Source organism: Neodiprion pinetum, chromosome 6 (genome assembly GCF_021155775.2).
Source record: "Neodiprion pinetum isolate iyNeoPine1 chromosome 6, iyNeoPine1.2, whole genome shotgun sequence".
Taxonomy (NCBI): Eukaryota; Metazoa; Arthropoda; class Insecta; order Hymenoptera; family Diprionidae; genus Neodiprion; species Neodiprion pinetum.
The window spans coordinates 7185871-7212661 of NC_060237.1; the positions used below are offsets into that span (position 1 = coordinate 7185871).

Genomic DNA, 26791 nt, shown 5'->3' on the forward strand with positions numbered 1-26791 from the left:
TAGCTCGCAATTAACGAGCAGCGCAGCATACGGGAGAAATTTCCGTCTTTAAAAAGAAAAAATAACAAGTGTTGGAACGTTTCGTTCGATAGCTGAACGTGTTCGCGTTACGTTTCCGTAAAGGACACAAACCTGAGTATCCGTATACCTGTGACAACCTTTTCGCATATGCACCCGACATCTTGAATAACTCACCTATAAAGCGTACGAGTGGCAGGTATTCCTCGTAGGGCGGCCTTTCAGGGACGTGAAGAGCGAAATAACGACGGCAATGAACGACGGGGCTGCCGACCGTCGCTCGTCTAATAAGTCGTTACGAGCCACGAGAATCCGTCGTAACGAGGCCGTATCGATAAGTGGCAGAGGCGTCGCGACGCGTGCGGCAACGAAGGGCGTCGCGCCCTGCACCCTTTCCTCCCTTTTCCCGACAGCTAGGTTCGTATTCCCTTTTTTGATTTTCGTTTCGCGGAGGAATTCCGATCCCGAAGAAGCGCCGATCGCTTGGCGAGCCCTTAAAATCCTCCGACGCTTGCCGAGTGTGCAGGCGGATTGATGTGTTTGCAGGGAACGCTGATGGATGAAGGCCGTCCCGTCAACGCCCGGCTCCTCCCAACGTAGACAAATGTTTCCTCAACCCTCCGAAACTCCTGACACCGGCTTACCACCCACCCGACAAATATCTCCGAGATTTATTATGCGGGAATGCCAGCCAGGTTCGTCCGCCAGCAAGGCTTGCAACACCCTTATACGTCATCGACGATGTTACAGGCACCTACCTGAAGGGCTCCGAATCATTCTTCATACCAGCGCAAATCCGCGCCAAAACCGTAATGCAGTACATATGCATATGTATGGAATTAAATCACGAACGTCGAGTATTTTAGCAAACCTGCAGAAATTCTCGAAGAGCTATTCAACGTTTTGTAACAATAATCATTTTGGCGGAATTTATTTACGTACATAAGATATACAATACAATTCTGGTTGACTTTGATAACACTGATAAAAATTGATTGATTCTTTTATGAATAAATTCGTTGTGAGATCCCTTCACGAATCGAGAAAATTAAGTTAGTAAAATAGGATAAGGATGCGAATAAACAATCGCGGGGCGGAAAGTCGCGCGTCAACGATTCCAGCTACGAGTTACGTGGTCCCGAGACATCGGGGGATGGCGTCGGTGCCAAAAAATTATTACGGGATGTAAAAAGACCGCAAAATGACGCCGGCGGCCGGCCCGAGAGAATTCTAACCGTTGTGTGGAGGCGCGGATCTGTAGGGGTGGGTTTTGAACTAGCTAGCTAGCTAGCTTCGCTCGCTCCCGTCGCATATTTGTGGCCGGCTTGCTATCCGGTCGTAAATAAAACCCGGGTAAAAACAAAAACATACCGAAATACCGAACGAACGAATGTATACTCGTCACTTCCGCAACATAAAACCCGCCTCGGAGCCGCCCGAATACCGACTGCGTGACTAGCAAGTCGAAAATTATTAGCCAAAAATCATCACGAGGATATCGGAAGGATTGAAAAACTTAGTTACCTTCCTGAATATTAAAATTACCGCGTTTTTATTGGAAAATGAGCTGCTATATCGAGTCTGTGATCCATAATTGAAGTTTGTCCGTAAAGTAAAAGAAATTGTTTCTCTTGACCGGGAAATGAAGATTTCAAGTTTGAAATGAATCTAAGTAGACCCAATTAGATAAAAGAGTGTTTGAGTTAAGTATAAATAATACTTATTCATTTATGGGTGGTGAAAAAAGTATTTTATTGATCAAACTAGATTTTACCTGGTTTTAACAAGTCTTCCGTTACTTCGGAAAAATAGAAAAAATAAAAAAAACATCATTCGCAGCAACATATTTTTTCGGCATCTGCAAAAAAATATTTTTTTGAACCGCAACAATTCTGTTTTCTCGGTAGCTTTATTTTTGATTGTTTTCAACCAGTTTCGATTTGCTTCCATGATTAAAATCTACAATTTCAGGTCAACATTGTTTTTCAACGGTAATTTTCGTTTCCTGGGTTCCTTTTCGATCCAGCTTCCGGCTTACGTGTTCAAAAAAGGAAGCGAAAAATTCATAGAACGTAATATAACAACGTCAAATCCTTTGATTCTGCCGTTCGGAAAACCTGGCAACCGCACAGCGGTTGCATTTCCGCGGCCTAGCTGCAGCAGGTCGAATGCTTGCATTTTGCGGAAGAGGCGCAGCTCGTAACGCGAAAAAAGGAGCGAACATATCCGCGAGTCCCGTGGCGCACTGCAAAGCGACTAAGGTCGTAGTATAATTCAGTAAGTTTATGACTGGCCCGCGGGTGAATTGATGGGGGTTTTGCATTTACAAACTAGGGGCAAGTTCCCTTCGCCGCGGAAGGACAGCGTCGTCGACTGCGCGTATTTCTTGTCTGGTGCGCTTTACGGCGCTGCGATTCTCTGCCTCTTTCTGCTTCGGTTATGACCGCGGAATGGATTATGATTTCGCTCCAGTCGAGCTTCCACGCCACTTCCGGTTCTCCGTACGGGCTGCAAACACGCATGCAAAGCAGAAAGGAAGTCCCCAGGAATTTTCCAAAGTCTGGCTGACATTTTTCAGCAGGATAAAATTGGAAAGGGTACACATTCCGCGCTCATGTGCCGATTTTCTTCTCCTCTCTATATATTGCAACGAAATTCCTGGAGGGATTTTCCACATGCCGAAGAGATCTTCTTCTTCTTCTTCTCCTTCTTCTTATATTCCGATCCTCGAATTGGCTGTGCGGCATTGGCCGCCATCATTGGGACAACTCGGGCGAGATTAATTTGAATGTTTTTTTGAGCGGCACCGCCGTAGGCTCTCGTTCTTCTGCAAGAAGCTGCCACCCCCGCCCCCTTCGCCTCTCTCCTGCAACCCACTTTCCGCCCCGCAGACTCGACCGTAAATATACGCGATATTGCGCTCCGCGGCCGCCGCGGCTACGGGAAGAATTCTACAATTTATCTTCCCTTGTGTCAAGCCACAAACGGTGTTTTATAACCCCCCCACGACAGGCTTGGTGTATCGGGGTGAACTACTATTCCACAAGCCGCAAGCCAGTCTGGTGAAGACACTACTTCATATCCTGCGTCACGAAGTCCAGACTGCAGTCTACTTCTGGACTATTTGAATCTTGCTTCGTATATCGTTTACTGCGAAATTAAAAGGACAGACATTTGATGGTAAATTTTCATGAAAATACCATTCTGTAAGTGCATGATGGATCTTAGACAATTCTAGACCAATAAAATAACAAGAAACTTTAACCGTTCCCATAACGAACTCACATGAGTGCTTGTACTCACTTTTTTCCGATTATTCCGATTTTTCAATAACTCACGCAACAACTATTCTTCCGTTACGTACAGACATACAAGTAGGTATATAATTATTGCAGGTGTTACCGTTGTGCTCAAAATTTTCTTTGAACCCGATGCGCGATAATTTTAGGTACAAATGACAGATTTGTGTAAAAATGATTATTCTTTACCTACAGTATTGAATATTTTTACAATATAATTATGTTGATTAAATATCCTTTTCATGTCCATTTTTGAACGTGCCGTCCAAAGATTTTTGAATTAGTACAAAGAAAACCAAACTGCTTTTTGATATCATGTACCATAGTTAGTTCCCGACTAAAGAATAAGTAAATTCTATGGTCAGAAAGATCGAACTTTAGCTTGCAATTACGTCATATCGTCTGTACACAGGAACGAAATATCGCTTCGGCCCGAAGACTCTTGACCTGGCAATTTTCTGTTCTACTTTTCAAATCACGAGATTAATCGTTCCAATCGGCAACATATCGATAGAAGCGGTTCCCGCATGTCTGAGACGCGTCTTCGCTTCCAGCCAAATGAAATGAAAACCAAATATCACCTGTCCGTAGGTCGCAAAGTGAGCGAAAGGGCATCGCACCAGGAAACGTGAGATCGCAATTAACCGCGCAAGGCAATTAGGGACATACGCGAGTGAAATCGACCCGGCGTGATGTCCTTAGCTTTATAGAAGCGTCAACGGCCGGGCGACGAGGGGGTGAAACAGGGGGCAACGAGCCCCGGACCAAAGGGTCATTACCAAATGCAAATAAGATTCGATGGAGCGAAGCCGTCGTGCTATGTACGTCCGCGTGGTCGCGTGCCCCGAATCGTTTAACCGGTTGGAGCGGACCCTTCTAGCTTCTCTCTCCTCGTTTGCGGGGGTGCAGCGATCAGCGGGGGAGACTCGGCGAAACAACGCCACGCGCCTCCGACCAGTCGCGTTGCCAAAACGATCAGTTTTTGCAGTTCGCTCTGGCAGTGCGCATTTTAATTATTTAGGTTACGATTAATTACTGCATACCCTGCATAGTTGCCACTCTGCTCTTAGGCTCCAGAAATGCGGATCGGATCAACTCTTCGAGTGAGGCGGGGTTGAAGTTCCGAATTTGAAAAGTTCCTAATTTAAGTTATGGTAAAGCAAAATTTCAAGAAGTTAAGTTTCGATAGAGTGAAATGCCGAAAATTACAATATACTCTCGCAGTGTAGCATACTCAACGAGTGGGTGTAAAAATTGAGAAAAACGTAAAATCATCTACATATGGTGTTGGTCGGATTACAATTAATAATATCTCTATGATAAACTGTTTATAAAACGGTGTGACTTGGGCAAAATTCTAAAGAAAAAGATGAATTTTTCGACACAATAAAATCTTGCCGATACCTCAATCGGAAAATGTTGTCTGAATATACCTATATACCTACTTTGCGTAAGATTTTACAACAGTCCGACTACCACTATTACTGAAAAACGGTGATTTGCACGCGGTCCGTGGGAATGGAGTACGAAACTCGGAAAGACGTATCCGTGGATATCGGCGAAGTTCGGCCCACTTGATCTCCTCCTTGTTCTCCTCGCTCTTCCGGCGTCGAATCCTGACCCCGTCGAGGATCGTAAGCCGGCGTGAGATCGATTCGTCGACCATTCTGGCGTTCCCTTTGGCCCGCCACGCGTCGAGTAAAGCTTTCCGGGTGCGGCTGGTGCGGAGAGGAGCTGTCCGGGCGAAAAAAGTGAGTAGGTTTTTATTAAAGCGTAGATCGAGGCGGGCCGATCATAGCTGGGAAGGTGACAAGGGTGGGCGGCGTCGCGGCGGCACGTGAGGTCGCGTGTCTGGCGCCCCGGGGCCCGGGGGCCCGATTGAAGAGGGACGCAGGGTATATGCGGGGGCATCGTATCGGCGAGGCCTCAGGCCGAGCGACACAATTGCCGCGTGTAATTCGACGCGATATTATATCCATACATAATATAGGTGTATCCATGGAGTTCGGAATTAAACTTATTATTCCATTACAATAATATAAGGGCAGGTTTCACTGTCCGACATCGACTCGGCACGTGTCTCCGCTTCTGCCAATTATAATCCGCGATTTGATACAGCGCTTACCAGCTCCGCGCTGACACTGACGACTTAATTCGCCCGTAGCTCTGCTCGCTATGAGTAGGTATACTCGGTACGTGTATGGTTTATCTCCGCTCCCGGGTATTGTGAAACTTCGCCTTCGGAAAGTCGTTCTGTCGCGCCTAGAACGATTATTATATATACCTATAGGTATGTAATCGAGGGGAGTCGAGGACCATCGAACGGCAAATCAAACTCGAAATTGTGCGTGCAGGGGGCTAATAACAACGGAGCTTTTAATCTCGTGCAATTAGTACTTGTCGCGGGGAACGCAGGTCTAATTGTCCCTCCAGAATTCACGCGTAACGTATATGGAACCTGAAGCGAAACGCCAGATGTCCGAGTGACCCGCGATTTTACGGCGACAATGAAATGGACTCGAACAATCGGCGCGAAAGTCACGATCGATTTGAGCGAACGAGTCGTAAGAAGGGAAGTTTCAAAAATTGGCCATGATTTTAATTATATCCAAATTTGTATAACGACCCTCTACCGCAAAAGCTTGAATATTTTTATTTATTTTTTTTTTTTTTGTACAGCGTACGTATAAAACGTACATGAAACGATGCATCAGTCTTATCCCGCGACGGATCGACTGCTATGTATGTATAGGTACATATTTATACATGTGCATGTGTAAATAGAAACGCGAATTTGATATGTATCTCGAACGCAGTCTGCACGCGTTACCATCGGCAGCGGGAGGGACCGACGCCGGTGCATGACGGGAAATTTTGACGCCGGGTAAAAGAGTTGTAATCCTGACGAGACGACGGCTGGAGCCCCGCCGAAGCGTTAACTGGTGCGTAATTTATAAAAATAACGATGAAATAACTGTTGCATGAAGTGTAGCATCGCCTGCACGCCGGACGGACGGACTGACCGGTGGAATTCGGTGCTGCAGCACACATATAATGAAAAGAGTGGACAAAAAGGGGTGCATGGGAAAAAACGGGGGTGAAAATATAGAAGGCGGGAATAACAAACAAATTAAAAAGTCGAATAAAAGACAGAGTCGCGTCGCGCTGATAGGGACGCTGCCTACCTGTCTATAATACCTGCGTTTTGTCATTCGGTCCAGGAGGTGCTCGGTATTAATTTTTAGTCTCTTCACGTTCGAAAAAACACGGCAACCGGATCGTGCGATAATCTGCAGTAACGACGCCGTACCTCAAATCCGATTAATTAAGATCGCGTTGTGTGCACATATTACAGACTGCAGGCAAAATCGACGGATTCCGAAATTCGCTGTAGCAGGTACGTACCTACGTCTAATTTGTATTTTTCGGGCATGAATTCACTTTGTAACTGCTCGGCGACCGCTATTTTTCTGCCTGAATAATATTCATATAGTTTAATTTCATTTCCTTCATATCGAAAGTAAAAAAAAATTGTTGTTATATATCTTTCGAAAACTTCGTTGTTTTATTTATTTATTTTTTTTTTTTTTTTTTTTTGTTTGTTACGCAGCGGAATATTTTGAAAATTAATGAGCGATCGTACAAGAAATAGTATATTGTGACGATTCGATGAGCGAATGTGAACAGTTTTTGCCCACTACTAGAGAAATGGTTCGCTATTTCCCAAAGCGTACGTCATTCATTGGAAAATAGCGTCCTTTGTTTTTAATAAATTTATTCAAAGCCAGCCATCTTAAGTTGACAACTAGAAGCGTACTGAGGTGTAATTTTTTGCTTTTCATATCGTCTTGGAATTACAAAGACTAGTTGTAACTTACTTTTCCTCAATAATATATCATAACGATGTTCTCTTGACAATAATAAAAATTTAACCTTTTCTCATTTTTCTACAAGGTACCAGTTAAATAGTCAAGGAAACACGATTTCTAGTTCAGGTGCGAAATACCTGAGAAAAAAAATCCAATGATTCGATAAGCGTAATGCGCCGCGTCCGCGAGAAACGAACACCGGATCATGTTGTAAATAAGGAAAATAATCGAGTAAATGAATCGCGGCCTATGGTAGAAACGTGATAAATAAATCGGGGATAAGGGTGCGTTCCACCCCGCGTAAATCTGCACAGCTAGGCGCGCATGTCGATGTGACGTGGCGTCTGCCGCCGCTGCTGTCCTCGAGCCGAGTCGATGCTAACAATGTTTGCAGATATATTGTATCTCATGCATCACTTGCTCCGCAAATTGTTTTATAAACAGATTATAGCGACAGCGGCCCACGCAGTCAGAAACTGCGGGCGCCCCGGGTCGCGGCCTGATTCTCTCTCCTGTAACAGCGTAATATGCCGGGACCCCGACTCGATCGAGCGAATCGCCCCACCTTGTATGATTCGACTTCTTTTAATTAGGTTTAATGCCGCGCAGCTCGCACTCCGCTTTCTCATCTCTCATCCCCGCGGCGCGGCGAGTCGATAGCCTTTGATCTTCGATTCGGTTTCGATATCGGGACACCGATGACCTCAAATCTGGTTAGTTTACCGCATAAAATCCACTCCCGGATCCCTCGGGCTTAGCTCATCTGTACTGTATATACGCGGTTCGTTTACGCGTCTGAGAACTTAGTTCCCGAAACGCCTCCGCGACGATTATGTACAGGCTGTATACTTTGCGGTTTGGGATTTCGGAAGATTACCGAATTTCGGGAGTAAGCAGAAGCGGTGAAAAGAGGAAGACTCTAATCCTATTTTGCAAATCAATTTTTCGGCTGACATCCCTGCAGTTTTTTTCGATTTCGTTCGTGTCGTGATAATGCGGATATCTCTCGGTTTTTTTTTTCGTACGTTTATCTTTCGTCGATTCGGTTCCATGTTTTCATCAGAGGTAAAGTGGAACGTTGGCCGAAATATTGTAGTCCCTTATTGTTGTTACTGCAACGATTACGATTGTCTTATTTTATTATTTTATACTTTGTAATTCACGACGCGTTCGAAAAGCTAGGCATTGTTGTTGCCCGTATAATAGATAATATACTCTCTGCCTTCCGAAAAGCACACAGCGCCCGACGTGCCTTGAAATAGTAAGAATTTATTGACGGAAAAAAATTGGTGGACCCTCCTTAGGTGAAGTGGAAGGAGCAGCCAAGGCGACACGGTATAAGGGATCGAGTCCCAGAGGCGGAATAAAACGATATTTCCTTCCAGCAAAATGGATAAAAACTCACGGAGACTTTCCTCGCGTTTCCACTAAAAATGAACGAAGCCTATAAGGTTTTATTGGAACGAATATACATGCCCGTACACACGGGCGAATTTCCAACCCAGTTTCCCCGAGTGTACATAGGTATAAGTCGTATGTAACGCACCTGCAAGCACTGTTATAGAATAATTCTTTTTTAAATTTAAATTTTTGCCCCCATTTAGTGTAACAATAATTAATATTAATTGTGCGAATAAATATTTATCACATAATAAGTACGAATCCTTATTTTCATGTTTCCAACCAATATTACATCACATGCCGCGCCGACTTAATTTTCTCAGTTCTTCACGAAGTATCGAAAGTCAAATTATCGACGGTGAGGATTTACCCGGATAAAAACAACGTCGCGTATGAATTCCCACACACCCACAAAGATGTTTGGCGGAGGGTAAAAGCTGCAGAAGGGGTGAAGAGATCAGGGCGCGTTCAAAGCCGTGAATCTTGACTGGTTCCAAAATGGCGACTGTCTACGAAGCGTGAGATCTAGTTTTCAACCAATTCCCGATGAAAATTCCATATCCAAGAATCGATATTCGCATCCACGAGGTCATCCCGAATATAGGTACATCCCACATAACAGTCAGGGCGACGCATATTGCTTTCTCCCGATCGTTCGATCGACCTCTCTCAATTTTTCACGCCGCGATTGCGTAGCCGTCTACACACCTGAAATCCGGTTCGAAGGAAGGGGGCGGGCGGCCTTTTATTTATTACAAGTATAATTCGAGGACCGCGAAACAAAGGGCGAAACCCCCGACGGCGGCGAAACCGGGCGAAATACGGGCATCGGGTACGAAACGAGGGAATCCCGTTATAATGCGGTTGAACCGCAAAATAAGTGAGAAAGGGCGACGCCGCGACGCGGCAACGGTTGCGGCTATAACTTGATTCAGCTTGGGATGAAGGACTGTCGCCAAGAGAAGGGGGGAGGAGAGGTGCCCCTCACGTTGATTGGATTTTACAGCTAACAAGAAAATTATATTCGAGATTGAGTAGTTACCCCCGGTATGTGTGTACCGCCGTGTGTATAAGGTGTACAATTTTTACTCGAATTTCCCCCCTCCGCGTCAAGGTTCGTGGAATCAAAACTAACGCGAAGGTATCGAAGAGTGAGCGTACCGTTTTTAGCCACCTCGGTATCGCTTGTCGCCACGTCAATTAAGCAAAGGGTTCAGTTTTCTGTAAAACTCCCTGCTCAACGCCGGCAGACAGGAAACCGACGCTACATTTCGTATCCCTCCGTATTCGAAATGTGGCTTAGGCTGCCTATTTTCAGACGTTGACCAGAGAGTTTCACGAAAAATTCTCGATGCGAATAAAGACGTGTCAGAGAATTGGTACGAAACTGTTCGATCTGCAGGTTTCCTAAATGTAAACATTGACCTTCAAACAATCGAATATGACGAATATCCATTTAATATTGTCTGTAACGACGTATATATTTGTACATTGATAAAATAGTTGTTCATATTTATAACACAACTGAAAAGAAGTAAAATATTTTACATCTCTACATCCGTACCCTATATCGACTTCTCTTATTTTCACTCACTCACTCCCATCCCGTCTCAAAATTTAGGCAAATTTATTGCAGCGACTCGCGGAACGTTCCGGGAAGAGTTTCGTTCATTTCTTTAAAACTTCCGAAGGAATTATAAGCTGCGACCGCGTAGACGTTACTCGGCTGTTTCAAAATTCAAGGAAGTCCGGGCCATAAAGCCACGCGACCGGAGACCGCGAGGCGTCACGGTGCCGTTTCTTCCGCTCCCGTCGGTTCGATCGACTCCTGGTGGTCGCCCCCCCCCCCCCCCCCCCCCTTCAGCCTCAACGGGGGGGAGGGGGGTGAAATTACCACGGACGTCGGGGTCACAGGCCATTGCCCGTCGGAACGAGGCTTGCAATAAACACTGCACTTATGTGTATACGTACGTCGGGGGATGACGGCATGCTTCGGTACCGTCTGCAGACTGCGGGTGACCGCTATTACTGCTCCAATGATCCGCGACCACGCTAAACCGTTTCCGCAACTTTCCCGTCGCGGCGGGCTTTCCATACGGTGCATCGAAACTTCATCAACTTGACCCGCACGCTGGGTCAGGCAGACGTCTGAATTGTAAAGAATGCAGGATATTCCTACAAAGTACCACTTCGGCTCATTTCCTACAGTAGAGTCGCAGAAGGCTCTATTTTATTATCATATTGCGCAGGGTGTTTTTTTGAATCGTGATTATGGAACTTCTTGAAACGCCGGTCTTAGCGCGAAGAAAGAGTGGGAAACAACGTATCTGAGTCAGATGAACCGTGTTTGAAACCGATTTTCGAAGATTTACAAAGCCATTGCACGCGGATTGTGTTGAGACATATTGCCGACAGCAACGAACACCGTCAAGTGCTTCGTCTCATATTTTAATCAGTACTCGAAGCGTGCCGCGTACTTTCTTCGTACACGTCACGGGTGGTTTAGTCGGCAACTAACGAGCGAACTATTCGCCACTTAGGGGAGTGGCGGTAAAATGTCACCCATGGGACTCGTGAATTCGTGATATCGTTTTGGTTGAGGACCGGCGCAAGCCACAACCCTTCTCAATTATCTTAAATGTAGTGGCGATAAAATATTCAATCGCATCGCTCGACAATTGATCTTTATCGTCGATGTAATTATAATTTGCATAATTATTGCCAATGAACTGAGAAAAATCGGGGTGTAATATAGCCTCTTGCGTTCGGTACTGGATCAAAGCTGGAAAATCGGGTATCCTTAACGAATTCCGAGAGTCCCTAGCCTCCCCAATTAACTCGGTACCTGATCACCCCTGCCGCAGTCTTCGAAACGTTGGTTAGAGTACTCAAGAGTACGAAGCTCCTCGCAAGCTCCGCGGGTCGTTTCGAGTTCAAGCTGCCGAATAATCTAGACGTCGTCGAGCCCGTGCAGCCGCGAATGCATCGCGAGTTGAAAATCCGGGATACGCCGGAGGGTTGGTACTTTTGTAGCGCAGTACCCGACCGACAAGTACCTCTGCGGGAAATGACTCATTTTTCCGATTTTTTTCATTTCGCACAAACATAATGCGTGCTACGCGCGACGTCGCTGTCTAGACTCGTGCGGGAGATCGTAATAGGCGGAACTGAAGGAGGAAGACGAAGAGTCCTGCACCTTCCTTCCTTCCTTCCTTCCTTTCCTCCTACTTATGCCAACCCCTGCCTCGTTGCGCGTCGGTGGTTACAGACCACGGAGTTGAATCAATTAAAGTTTAATCCGGAACCCGAGTCCGAAGGGGGTGACGACGACGTCTTCTGCCCCGCTGATATTCCGCCGGGCTCGACACAATGTGACAGAAGCGGCGTTCCTCCGATTCCCGGACCCCCCGTCAGCGCGGCGGTTCCGAGACTGTATCGCTTACGGGGACGGGGTCCGGACAATGGGAACGGGCGGAAAGAATAGTTATCCGTAATGCGGGGCGACGCGCGCGGCGCAGGACGATCCGACCGGAAGTTTCGATCGCCTGGCCGCCTTTTTCAATCGGGGGATTCCCGCTGAGCGATCCTCCCTCAACAGGCGACCCCCTCGGCCCTTTCGCCCTCGCTCGGCTGCCTCGTCGAATTAGAACCGATTAATTAGCGCCTGCTCGTTCCCCGTTCCACCGACCATGAGCGGCGACGGGGCTCTTTTGTCGAGGCAAAAGTTGGCGAACTTGGAATTTCGCGTCTTTACTTGCCGACGGAGCGTATGGAAGAAGACTCTGTAAACTGCGAGGGGAGAAGAATCAATTTCGAAACCATGATCTCTGTTTTGTCAGTCCAGGCTGTTCATTTCGAAGAACACTCGTGGATGCAGCTGAGTGGGAAAACTGATCTGGTTTCTAATCGGCTGATCGGAGTAGCGGACGTGATTGTGAGTAGATTGGCTCCACTTTCCGATCGAACGGCTCATCGAGGGTTGACCCACCCCTGTACATTCGTATTGTCGGATCTCCGTCTGCAGACGGCAGACGTGCTTCATGCCTCTTGAAACTTGTCCGTAATATCGTGGCGTTTAGCAAGTTGCGTATCGGTGTTGGCACTTGGGTAAGTCTGCCGATTGTTCCTACGGAACTTGGGAACGAAATCTCGCGGGCCAATCAATGCGCCTTGGAAACCGGCCAAAACGAGAACATCCGTCACGACGCAATTTGCCGGTATAAAGTATTCGGTTTTCTCCGTTCCGGTAAAGTTGCAACATTTTCTTCCCTTGATTTTCACCGAGCGAATTTCCTTCTGTCTCGGCCTTCTGACCTGGGATAAATATGACACAATAAGATTTCTCTCGCAGCGGCAAGCTAGAGGGAATAAATGAGGGAATACGGGATTATTATACCCACGAGCAATGTAATATAGTGCGGTAGATATCTGGGGTCTGTTGACCAACGCGAGATGTTCGTTTCCCGACGAACCAACCGTCTTGCGCCTTCCATCTTCTCCCGCTTAATACGAAATGCTCTCCCATCTCCGCTGACCCGTTAAGTAATTTTCTCATTTTTGCCACCCCCCCCCCCCTTCCCCCTCCTCCTCCACCTCCGGCATCTCCTCCATCTACTACGCCCGGGACAAAAGCGCAGTAAATCTTATTGTTCTTTTGTTGGTAATTAAGAGAGCTGAATTAGATCGCAATTGTTCAACGTTCCCAGATTATGAATAAGATTGCAAAAACGTAAATTCCTCAACATAATCCAATTTCGGCTCTACTTGTGTATATACTTTGCCTGAATTAACTGTCTCGCTTTGTTCGTTTTTTTTTTTCCTTTAGATTTTTTCGCCCTTCGAACGCTGTATTTGAAACGGTTTCAGTGTTTCGAACCCGATACGTGAAACAGAGGCTGGAAAAAAAAAAGAAACCATGAAAAAGGAATAAAAACTTGGAATCGAAGCTATTGCGGGATACGCTCGATTTGCAAATTTCACGCCTGCCGCGGTACGAAAATGATCGAATTATAGTTTAATCCCCTGCGCGCAGTGCTGCCCGAGGAAATAACAACAACTGCAATGCGGTTCGATATAGAAGCGTGTAGAAAGTTGAAAAATGTTGACAATCGCGGGGCAGAGCTCTTGCCATTTGTCAAATAAACGCAGTTAATCCCGTTATAGCCAATCCGGAGCAGGCGCGGGTAGTCCGAGGGAATATTTTCGCAGAGCGGAGTGCTGATTGCAGCGGGTAATGACAGTGCGCGCGGAGGGTGAGCAGCAGCCTGGAAGTAAGTAAAAATTTTAAATTTAGTTACACTTCGCGTGGCTGAGCTTAGCGTGTGTTTGCCGTGCGGCCGGGCCGCGTGCTCCTGCGGATGAGTCAGCCACGGAGCGACGAGCGGCGTAATAAGGGAGCAGGCTTTAATAAGGGCTGCCGAATTTCACACTGACTTGGCCCGCAGCTCGGCAGGAGCGGTGCATCCTGCAGGGGATGCGAGAGGGCGGAGATCCTGGGCGTGTGGCTGATTGTCCGAATAAAAGTTGGCCCTCGCCTCGATCCTGATATGCTTCCCGGCGACGGTGGTTGACGCTGTTCTTGCTTGTACTCCCGCAACGACGCTCGCTTCGGCCTCCCCGAACACCGAAGTCGAGGACGCGCGCATCGAGAGACCCGGGACCAGATGAGATATACGAGCTTCGCCTAAGCGATCAACAGCTAGATTATTGGAGTATTAGAACTTGTCTCATAACTCACGGAGCTAATGGTCTGACTCGTTTCCTGATACTCTACACTGCTGCGTGCAGCTACCGCGCTTATTATACCCGTTGCAGACGTCATATTTGACTGCACGGACGTTTGCAATTTCAACTGCAGATGGTACAGTTGTAGTAATATTCATTTTTTTTCAACGGACATCGTACTGTATGTTTAGAAACAGTATTATTTACTGTGTAGAATATGTTTAATGACCTGGTGGGGATGGATGTAGAACCATAGGGTCGGATTAGCATTATTAAAAAGCCTTCAGTTTAAATATATAGGAAGCAAAGTTCATCAATTGGGTTTATGTATACATACTCACATAGTATATATCACAGTTGTCGTAATTTAACAATAACGTTGTATTTTTTGAACGTAAGAGTCTAATTTCATACGAGTTATTCGAATAAAGATATTGACTGCATTTTCACACTCATCATGCGGCTTGTTGTGATCTTACCTCGATTGTCCCTAAATTTGTAAATTTTATTGTAATTATGGATAAGTAAATCTTCAAACATCGATAGTTGATACTAAGAGTCTCTCCGTGTGGTAGTGGAGAAAAAAACGAACCCGTCAACAACATTTCCGCCCAACTTTGAAAAACCACGATCATCAGTCGAATAGTTGGATATCAGTGATGAAATCCACTCGCGGTCAGACTGAAGAGAATATCAAGAGTTTCAGCCGGCCGTGTCTGATTAAACTTGTGAATTGTGATTGAAGCGAGAATTCCAAATTCCATTCCTTTACAGTCCAACGAGCAGAGCCGATGTAAAACAGAGTATGAAAAGCGTGTAACCGTTGCACGCAGAGCAGAATTCGTTTCGATGATTTTGGATGCACCTAACGGACGGAAAAACATCCCTGTAAATTGGTACACTTACGGCGAAGGGACTCGGAATCAACGTCTAGGCGTACGCGTTCATTTCCAAACCTCGATCCACGTGTGTATATTTGTATAAATCTATAAAAGTGTCGGATAAAGAAGAAGAGGCGCGGGATGAACGGGGATGGAATTAGACGCGGCGCAGCAGCCGGAGGATTGTTTTAATGCCATTTAAACTAATCGAATTAGAGAGGAACGAAGTGATGTGGCGATATGGGCTCCGGTTCACCTCGCGGACGGGGGATTCCCCTGCGCGACTCCGCAGCTGCCAAGCGCAGCGCGATCGCTCGACCGGAAGTAACGCGACTACTGCCTGCTACACGTCTCTCCCCGTTCGCGCTCCAGCCCACCTTCAATTCCCATCCCCATCCCCATCCCCGTCCCCGTTCCATCGCTGTTTCTGCTGCTGCTGCTGCTCTCCTCATCGCCGCGATTCGCCACCCTCTCTTGTCATTTACATGCGCGTATGCGTAGAAGCGCAAGGGCTGCACGCTCGGCAACGTTGCACGTATCGCGTTATACATATAATATAGACAATCGGAGTTACAATGTTGGGTGTGAATTTTTTAACGTGTCCGCGATTTAACGCCCGATGTGAAGAAGAACGGGGGTTTGCAGGTGATCTCCGATTCTACCCGATTTTTTTGATTCTATAGGTACACGCATACATACCTATATATTATATATATATATATATATATATATATATCGCACTCTTTCACGCTCCCCTTTTTCTTTACCATTATTGTAGGTATGTACATAACCTTTTCTCAGTGTATTTTTTCTATTAAATCCCTGTTGCGGCTCCACCCGAAGGGTTGAAACAAGTTTCCCGCCATACGTTGCACCTCCGGGACCACAATGCAGCGTAACAGGCTTGACGCGGTGGGCTGGTACATAAATGCCTGTATGCAAATTGAACCCAAATCGCGGCGAAGGGGTGGAATGCAGCCAACCTCGTTCCAGCACGAAACAATCGGGGGCCAGTCTGGGCTAGACTCGGTCAAATATATGTTTTTATAATGCATGCTCGATGCAGGTATTACCGTTGCAGTTTTCCGGCGGGATTCATAATTGCTTGCGGGTAGGTCGTTTTGTACAAACAACTTACTTGTCGATCGAACGTTTTCGATTTTAAAATCTTAGATCCGCGATCCTGCGCTACTTACACGCAACGAATAAAAATGAGGATAATAAAGGACGGTTCGATTTTGTGGAGTCCAGATTACATCTCGATTGGCTAACGCAAATCTAGTATAGAAGTAGGTATACCAACGTCTTCTCTCAGAGTATAGAATTGAAATGGTATTCGTGTCTGTCAGACGAACAAACACGCATAAAATCCAGAAAAAATTATCAATCTATTTAAACGATTTCTGGCATAAGCCTCGATGAATTATAGATAAAAACCAGATATGCTATAGCTTATCATTATTGTTTCCTTCTTCAGTATCGAAATGTTCGCAGTACCGTCGATTTTTTTCTCTAAGAATATAACATCGATTCACAAACGCATAGCGCAGAGGTTGCAGCTAAAGTGCGAACTGTGCGCAGAGATAAGAAGAGATCAGGAGTTGAAAGCGTGAAACGTATTGCGCAGAACACCTGAAAGGTGCCTGCAGCAGCGACCCGATGGCAGGCATGGATATGGCAAAGGGCTAAATAAATCGGTACAACGGCGTGCGTCCGGCGGGGGTTCGGCGGTGGTTGGGGGCTGGGGGGGGGGGAGGGGGGCAGCACGGCCCCTTCGACGCGCACGAAACGGTGCGTCGCGGTGCCCCGCGTCGCCCCACCCTCCGAAATTCACCCCTCGTGTTTCCCGTGCAACCCTCCAATCGGCAATGCTCCGCCCCACGCTGCCTCCACGCCGCAGCCTCCCTCGCGCCCTTTTCTGCTCCCCATATTCCTCGCCCTCTCCACCACCCCTAAACAGGGCATCGACTATACATATACGCAACGCGTAGGTATATGGCGGTGTGTGCGTGTAGCCTGTAGGTATGTAACGCGGGATGACACCGAGTGCACGGAACCAAGTTACACGAAAGATTTCTACTCTACGCGATGTATGAAACATCTCCTATGATAAGAATAAGTTCCTCGAGTTTTCCCGGTAGAAACTTTAACTGCGTTAGTCCGTACTGATAACGTCATTTTTTATTACCGTTCAACTTCCCGTAGATGCAGTGACTCCGAAGAACGATTCGTGTGCCTGCGTCACCGCTATCAAAAGCTCGTGGCTCTTCACCTTACCTCTGAACCGCGATTTCCCATGGACGATCGTCGTAATGCAGAATTAGAGGGTCCGGTCTGCAGCTCTCAGACCGCAGCGAAGCCTTGAACGCTGGCCAAGCTTTACTCTTCAACCGAAAATCCCTGATGAATGGCGCAAAAGGCTAGGAGAGCCGGTCCAATACATTAGCGTATACTATAAACATGTACCTTTATAACGAATCCGCATGTACTCGTATAAACCTCGAAATTCCATCAAGAGAGATGGAATGGACACATCGCCTAATGAAATTCGAGTACATATTAATGTATTCGTTCGTCTATGAACTGACCAGGTGTAACAACCTTTATTAAAGATACGATATGAACTATGAATTTTATCTCGTAGCTGTACAGACTTCCGGTGCATTCGCATATCCAGCATAAGTTTTGAGTCACCCGCGCGCGTCTTTAAACGGTTATGAAATGTTGGAACAAAGTCCAACTTGCGGTCAGCGAAGCGAAACGCAACAAAGCCACTTGTCCGCGTTCCTTGCGCGCGGAGTGCATGCAGCCAGTGCCACCGGGACGGAGGTAAGAGAATGCGAACGGGGCGGTAAAAAGCTCAAAGTTTCCTCCTTCCCTCCGACGACCGGGAGAAGGTCGAAGAGAGAATTCTCAAGTTTATACCGGCGGTAGGAACGGCGTGCACGTAAGCCGTGGGATGGTACGGTTGATACAGCTTTCATTCAAAATCAAAGCCGTGGTCCTCAAAGATTTCTCGGAAGTGCCTTGTGCACGGTTCGTTGATGCGCGCGGCGAGAGCCGAGCCGCCTTCCCGGCAACCCTTGATCTCCTCGTATTATTATAAATACCTGGAAATTCTCAAAATGTATAGTCGTGTGCGTGCAGGTACGCCGCTCGCGCGGCAAAGGATGCGAAATCGACTTGACTCGCCCCCGTTCTTGGGGGGTGGTGGCGGAGGCGGAGAGCATCCAGGGCAATTCGGGGACCTTTGCCTTTCATTAGTCGAAGTAGGAGGCGAGCCGAGCTCCCACACACACACACAACCACCGCATAGCCGAGCCGGGAACCTCCAGACTTCGAGGCTTCACCTCCGATCCAACGATCCGCGGCTCGTCTTGCGTGCGGTTGACTCGTTTTGAATGAATACAATACCGCCGAGGCGGAGATCATATTGAATATGAAAACGGGAAATCAACCAACTGGCTCCGGATTTCCATAGACTACGCGCTAAGATATAATATCTCAAGCCAGCCTCGGTGATCTCCTCTTTTATTACGCAAACCTCGCCGTTTTCCGGTATAAATTGGTCCGCGTTGCTGAAACAGAAGAGGAGAGGAGACGCTGATCATAGTTCGGCGAGATTCTTTCACAGATAATTAGACAGCGCACGGGTATACCCGATCCTCGAATCTTTGAGGCCCGAGGTGGAGGGTGAGACGGTGCTCCCGACGAGTGGAAATCGGGGAAGCTTCACGGGGGCCACTTGAGGCCGGCAAGAGAGCCTCACCAGGAGCGTGTATACGCTCTACAAAGCTTATTATACGCCGGCCGAGGTAGGTACCGAGTTAAGTTGATGGCACTCGAGGAACATCCTTCGGTACCATCCCTCCCGCTACGTCCTCGAACAGCCAAGGACGACGACTGTTCCGGAGCTCCTCCACCTCCCGGTTACACGGAATCCGACAGGCATCCCACACGCCCGTGCACTCTTCGCGAAACGAAGGCACGTCCGCCGTGCGGCGTCTGCAGCCGTCGGATACTTCAGGTTCTGAAAAAAGAACTTGGCCATCGGGTCGCGAAATTTCAGCGTGACGGAAAAGAACCAACGACAATGCAAAATTTCACAGGTGTCGCGAAGATCCGTATCCGATTTTACGCGCGACTTTTATGACCTCGGACGGACCTTGACGCGGTTCCAGGGCCGTTTTACATCCTCGCGAAGAATCGCTACTCGCAAAAGCACTTGTTCACTGTCTCGGGTAAGCACCAACTCGAGACCAAGTAGCGACTGTTTAACGGAACGCACCGAGAGGGTGAAAAGGACGGTGTTGTTACGCGACGGAGCTCTGTGGCTCGACTGATCTCCTTCTCCGTCGAAGAGGCTTTATATATAGGCTTCCCGAATTTTGTGGTCCAGTTAACTAGAAAACCTGGTGCTTATCCAACTTGGAGGAGCCGGTGCAAAATTACACGCCGAACCTATCAAGCCGTGAAACCGGTATTAGGCGTCACGCCACCGAGCACCAGCGTCGGCAGGGCGATGGATGCATGCCTCGTAGACGTGACGCGACACCGTTCTATCTGCACACAGGGACACGTCTTGTGTTTTCGTTAAACAGGGTAAAAGTGCAAGATTTGAGTTAGCGGACGAGGGTATTTTTCCCGAAAATCATCTCGTGCACCGACCGGCACGCGACTTGAATTCCGGAAACGGTTCGGGGAACAGCTCGATCCGCTGCTTTTGAGTCCTGCGGTTATATTTGCACTACCGTAACGGAGGAAAGGAACTCCTGGATTGTTTCCGTTTGATAAATATTATCCCATCCAAGGCCGGAACTTTGCTGAGTTGAACCAACGCTCAAGCCAAATGCTCGCGAGCCGAGCTAATGACGTTGTAATTAGTGTATACCCTAACGAACCTCGCGACCCCAAGGCAAATGCGATCCTGCAAATTTTTACCAAGCAAAGTATTTTTGTTTTACTCGCGATAACTGAAGGGTAAGTAAAATCCTAATTATCCATCAGCGCGTTTTCAAATATCCTCCCTCAAATTACGTTCTTTGATGACAAATGCGGCATCTAGTGCTCTACTAAGATGAAGACGCATTCCTCTAATTCGTCGTCTTTGATTTCAGTATACATATACTCGTAGTTGATTCGACAATACGGGCCAAGAAAATACCGTAAGTTATATGTAAATTTAGTGTTGTAGAGACACTGCGCGAAAGAGAACCTGTTTTTGGGTATCTTTCGTCACGTCGTGTATTCAAACTCAGTTTATAATTGTGGCTCACAAAGTTGGCCTCGTCCGCATCTGTTTGATACAAGGTACGTTCGTGAGCATATTGATTTAACCGTATTGTGACAGTTGGCTAAAGATATCCGATGACACATAAGGTGACCTAGATGTCAAATAAATACTGAGTATCTAAAATACGACTACTGCACTCGCAGAAGGAGCTTGATCTCTAAGAACGCGCATTTGAAAAGGTTACCCTGTGACTTTAAGACTTGTCACACGAATTTTAACCGCTCTTCAGATTCGGAACAGTGACAAAAGATTCGTCTAGCACTCGATCGTGTCTATTTTACTGGAAATTCTGTTTCTCCTTTTTAACACAGACACAGATATGGTAAGCCCCTTAATCCTCGTTGTGTCGCTATTATTTTTGGGAATCACTGGCGAGTTGCGTGTTCGATTCGAGTGGAAATACATCGACTACGTGTGGGAGAATAGCGAGCAGAAGCAGAACGCGGTCGATTCCGGACATTATGATTACACCAAAATATTTCCCATAGACGTTGATCGCAGTCCAGGTGAGTGTAAGCGATGATATAAAATTTAACGCGAAAACGCCAAGTACGAACATCGATTGCGATGAGATTTGTCGAGCGTTGAACTGTTTCAAAAATGAAATGGAAAATGGGATTCATAAAATACGTCGAAGATGTATTAAGCCGATTTATCCAGCGGGAAAATTTACCGCATCAAAAGCGATAAACGTAAAACATCTAGGTAACGGCCATCTGACCCCTCACCCTCCCTCTATTTATGGGAACGTAAAAGCATAAATTGAACCAACGGGATCAGCCTCTATTTGTTATCCCAGGGCGGGACGGGAAACGGGACGCTACTAGGTAGTTGGTAAAACCGCAGTAAAACAATATCGGTCCAAAACCGAAAGAATATCTGCGGCAAGACGCGACCGCGGTGTTATGAAGTTGTTAAATAGTTTCCGGTTTGGTCCGGCGATTCAGCATGAGTTCGGCGACGCGAGCGATAATGTTTTTATTACAATTTTTATAACCATAGACGAACAACGAGTGGTCGTTGGGTTTTTGCTTTCTTTTTTTTTTTTTCTTCGTTTTTTAACGGGGAAAAGTCGATCGGTAATCAAAGTGTTTACTTCAGTGAAAGTTTTATCCTACACTTGATCGCAGATGGACTCGTCTTCGTCACGACCCCAAGACACGATGGCGTCCCAGCGAGCCTATCGGTGGTTTCCGATCTACAAGGCGATGGTGGACCCCTGCTGAGACCTTATCCCGATTGGTCTTGGCACCAGAAAGGAAACTGCACGACTATCGCAAGCGTTTGGCGAGTCACGGTAAGAATTGAATTTCGCGTGCATCGAGGATCGTATGCGGACTCGGGAGTTCACGGTGTTTTCGAATTATAGATCGATGAATGCAACAGATTGTGGGTAATGGACAGCGGGAAATACGGCGAGGACCTGATCTGCGAGCCCCAAATCCTGGTCTTTGATTTGGCTGACAATTCTCTCGTCAAGAGGATCGCTGTGCCGTTACAGTACGCGCGGAATCCAGTAGACGGATCCAGCCAGATTATCACCATCGCGGTCGAAACACAAGGAGCACAATGCGAAAGGACTCGGGTACGTAAAAATCGGGTGCTGATCGTTATCCGTATTTTTCAAATCAACTGACGAGCGTTGAAACATTTTCCGTAGAAGGGTGAAAGGTGATGAATAAAGGAAAAGATGAATATAATGGAATAGTGACATCACCTTGAATCATTTGGAGAATGTAATTAGTAAATAAATAGCCTGAATTTTTTTTTGAAATTAACGTCCAACGGAAGATTTTCATGGCGGACGTCGAAGGTTTTGGACTGGTTGAATCGGATGGCGAAAGGTTCGCGCGTTTGAACGATACGAGTTTTTCACCGGACCCAAAATACACAAATTTCACAATCTTGGGAGAGGAATTCTACCAAGCGGATGGGCTGTTTTCTTTAGCAATACAGCCGAAGAAACGGTTCGCCGAATCGTCGCGGTTGTTTTACAGGCCTCTGGCATCTCTCAGCCAGTATTACGTTTCTACGAGACAATTGAATAACGAATTATATACTTCATCTTCAAGAGTGAAGTACGAAAAATTCGATTACACCTACCCCAGTCAAGCTTCCATCCAGGCATTTTCTCCCGACGGAATTCTCTTCACGGCACTCATAACTCCGCTGTCGATTATTTGCTGGAACAGTCGCAGGGCGTTTAACGAGAAAAATGTGGTAAGATAGATTCTTTGAGTATAAACAATCGTTGGGCCAAGCTTACGGTGACCTAACCCAAATTTCCGTTATCCAGGTGACCGTTGCCCAGAACGATACGACGCTGCAGTTCACCAGCGGGATGAAAATCAGAGGTAGGGAAATGTGGGCGTTCACGATACGGTACCAAAAAATTGCTACCGGTACACAGAATTTCTCGGAAATAAACTATAGAATCCTCTTCGAACCCGACATACGGAAGTGGGTGAACAACAACGCTTGCGCCACTGGCTGTTGGTGAAGCCGAAATTGATGAAGAAAAAAAAAACAAACAAATGACACCGGTAAAAGTATTATACAACGAACGATTCGTTGCACGAGCAAAAAATGTATGATCGCGAATGAAGTGAAATCCGACTACTGTTTAATATAAATAATTTCAAAACGTACAGAGTAAAATGAATAAGCCGAAATTTAGTAATTCGCATAGAAATGTCCCGTCGTTTGTGTATTCGAAAAGAATAAAAGATCGTAGAATTTTATCCGAAGCTCTTCGCAGGCGAGTGGAAAGAATAGATCACTCTGTTCGAGGAAAGCTGCGCGCCTCCTCTATCTATAATAAAAGTAAGAAATCAATATCTTTCCGCAAGACAGTTTGAGAATACAGTTCTATCGTTCGGCTGGGTCTGAGGTGGAGTTGAGTCGGGGTGAGTGGGTGGATAGGATTGGGGCCGGGTTGGCCGGAAGGAGACGGGCGAGAGGAAAGTTCATAGTTTTAAAACAAAAGGAGCAAAATAATGGCGGAGCGATAAGGCGGATGAGAAAGCTGGAAACAGGAGCAGATGCCAACATTCTTCTTGCCTGACTTGACTCCCCCTCGGCCCTCCGACAAACAGGCAAACTTCAGGTTCTCCTCGGAGGGAGAACTCCTCTGGCTACTCGTCGCCGCCTCGGCTTTTTCCACCCCTGTACACGATACCTATTGTACGGTATATACCATCTATTCCAGAGGCATTACAAGAATAAATAAAAGGAGAGTAAGGCATCGGCGTACGAAGGATAGCGCGAAACACGTAAACAAATGAGACAATTACGCTCGCGAGTAATTAAAAGAACAACAACTCACGGGAACAAATCGGGTTGTTTTTTACTGCTGCAGAAGCGACGACGAGGGGGTAAAATTAATTTCTGCAAAACTCTCACCGCGGTGCGGCTAGCGCGAATTAACAGAGTTGTTGTTACAGACAAGGTTGAATAAATTTTACAACAGTGGAAAATGGTTACGGCGAAACGTTATTTACTCCTACCCGAAGTTACGCCGTTGGCGCGGGCATAATATTTATTTATACGCGTACATATAACCGGGTATTGTCCGAAAATTAGCAACGCATTATTCTTCTTCCCTTTTCGCGTATGTATAACGTACTACCTACATAATATACATGTACATACATGACATATATAAGGAATATCATGAATTTAATACGCAACGATGTTATTTCAGGCTCTGCTCGCTTTTGGTCGAAATATACCGCAAACAAGCAGCGTATATACATACATATGTATAATGTATTCAAGAAAGCGAACTTGGAAGGCATTTTCTGATTTGCATACAAATTTATGCACCCATTTATTACTGCCTACCTCCTCGGTCTTCGAGTTTCTGACCCTATCCTCTGGATTTCCCAGGGTTCAGCTACGCCGCCATTTTATATCCGCCTGTAATACCTGCAATTCGAAAAAACAGTAACTGAAATGAAAATACACCGTCCGGTTCGTGGACTCCGGATCTTGTTGGGAGCAAGAAAGTCCATTGTACGCGTGCAGAAGCCACGGTACTCGTAACTCGCAGCGAACAATTGGTAGCAATCGAAAGACACTCGAGGAGCGATTGAATCGCCGATGAGAGCGCGTGATTCTAATTAGACCGTTTTTCCCGTGGGGAGTAGAAACGAGAGGAGAGTAAAAAATCCTCCTCGTACCGCGGCACAAAGTACAACAATCCTCGGAGGAGCTTGGCTCTTGGCAATAATTGCGGCACAATTGAGGTGGTCCCATGGCGTCCGACTCCAGGCGGGCGATACACATGGCATCGATTTCGCGAACAATACTATAACCGTAGGAGAAACGTGCCGACTACATCGGGTGTACGTGACGCTGGCAAGTCAAGCGTTTCGGCACACAATAGACGGGGCTTAAACGGCAGTAATTATATTTGCGGCGAGTGCCCGCGCCTAGCTGGGTGGCTTCGAGGACCGACCCTGCAGCCCTGCACGACACACGATCCCGAGAATGTGTGAGGCACACACTCCGAAATCCGGATAAGAGCTGGAAAAAGAAACAGGATGTTGTTGTTGCGCCACGTTGCATCGTCCATATTGGAAGATGAACTGGTTTTCCGCTCGCGATCAGATATCATCGCATCGGTTAGGGCATCGAAAAACTACCGGGTACTGTTTTTCACAGTACGTGGCTACGAAGCCCGAACACCGCAGAGACGATATTTATCGAACCGAGGGAATTCTTATTGCGACTATGCCGATTCAGCGTGAACCACAGCCTGGGGCGGGGGATGATGAAGGTATTATGCAGGTCGTGCAGTGGGGATGTGGATGCGAACGGAAAGGACAAGGTAGATGCTGGGTACGGGATGCGGATGTGCGGCATGAGGCCTGAGTCAGGGTCGTCGTACCTAACGCGTACCGCGCGCGTTCACTTTTCGGCTCCCTCTTCGTTATTAATGGCAATACAAATCTGTAGAGTCATCGAGGACTCTTCAATCTGAATGCCTTCTGCCAGTGACGTCACACGCCCACAATTTTCCCTTGTGTTTTTATTTCACCGAATGACTCAATGGGCTCTGCAGCCAGCTTCTCCGCATCGCCCTCTCCCTCTCCAACTCTCTCTCTCTCTCTCTCTCTCTTTCTCTCTCTCTCTCTCTCTTTTCGCATGCACACGATCCATGCGCCATGGCGTTTCGCGCTTATCCGCAACTCCCATACGCGCTGTGTCTGTGCGCCCAGTGCCCACGGAACCGCGACCGGCAACCCCATCGCGGTTTTGCCGGCACCCAGAAACACTCGGTGATTTTCCCCATGTTTTCACCCTCATCCAGCCTCCATCCGCACCTACCGGGAAACATTCAATTAACTTTTTTGATTACACATCGAATTTATTATGCAAACATTTTTTCGTCCTTTTTTTTTATGTAGTCCGTATGTTTTCATGTCCACATACGCAGAGTAGGTGAAATTAAGTTGGAAAAGCTTCACCAACCGGCATATTATTCAACCCTTCAAGTACATATATATACTGGAACGAATTATTCCGTACAAAATAACGAGCTCGCTATCTTGCGACAACGGACAAGACGATCTTTCATCACAGGGCAAAAAGACATAGACCGATGACGATATACGCGATCTATACCGTTCCTGATACCGAAAGCAGGTTGGCGGTAATTCGATTATTCCAACCTTCCCGCGCGTTCCGCTCATGCCGATTGCGAGTGTCGAGGGGTCGAGAGGGCGATGCTCGCAAGAGATTCGAGCGGGCGGTGCGGTTCGGATCCATTTGTCTTTTCTGCTCTTTAATTACGTCGAAAAGTCGAGACAATGGTGCATCGAGGCACTCGTCTTCTTCCCCCAACGAGTCGCCGCTCTCGAGGAAGATATGCCAGCCAACCCAGCGGAGTGGAGTAGCTGTATGCTAAGAGGCGGACGGAGGCCGGGGACGAGGCTGGGGGTGGAGGGATATCGCGATGGTTGCCGACCTAGCGAGGATCCTCGATCGCGTATTCCGGCGAGATTCCACCCCGGAAGGTCGAAGGTCGATAAAATATCTCCGTTTCTCCGCAAATTTAGGACGGCTGCTGAGGCTTCGACGTCGCCGGGGTTCAATTGCTTCCCGACTTTCCACTGTTTTATTGGCCACGCGATCTGCGCCTGGCCTTTCTGCCGACTCGAACAATACCCGGCTCCTGCACGCTCTCCGATCCTCTCGAATACCGTTTCCGGACGGCATTGATCTCGCGCCGAGTCGCCGATCATCCCTCTCCGCACAATGGCCTCTGGGAAGCCGCGGAACTTGATCGAAAACTGTCCAGAT

At 47.0% G+C, this 26791-nt stretch overlaps 2 protein-coding genes across 3 annotated transcripts in view; one reads left to right on the forward strand and one right to left on the reverse strand.

The window, feature by feature from the left end:
- Positions 1-946: 946 nt before the first annotated feature.
- Positions 947-26791, reverse strand: part of LOC124222008 (ankyrin repeat and SAM domain-containing protein 1A) — an 80785-nt gene continuing 54940 nt past the window's right edge. Inside the window, exon 15 of one of the 2 annotated variants that reach the window (XM_046632540.2) lies at positions 947-5051. In XM_046632540.2, coding sequence (XP_046488496.1) covers positions 4776-5051 — 276 coding nt within the window. In that variant the 3' untranslated portion in view covers positions 947-4775. The remainder of the gene's footprint in view (positions 5052-26791) is intronic. The other variant, XM_046632537.2, reaches the window with a different exon arrangement.
- Positions 20630-23226, forward strand: LOC124222013 (major royal jelly protein 1-like). Its single transcript, XM_046632547.1, has 5 exons — positions 20630-20991; positions 21616-21782; positions 21855-22070; positions 22277-22705; positions 22782-23226. Exons 1-5 carry the CDS (start codon positions 20805-20807, stop codon positions 22983-22985), a joined length of 1203 nt encoding a protein of 400 aa, XP_046488503.1. The 5' UTR covers positions 20630-20804; the 3' UTR covers positions 22986-23226.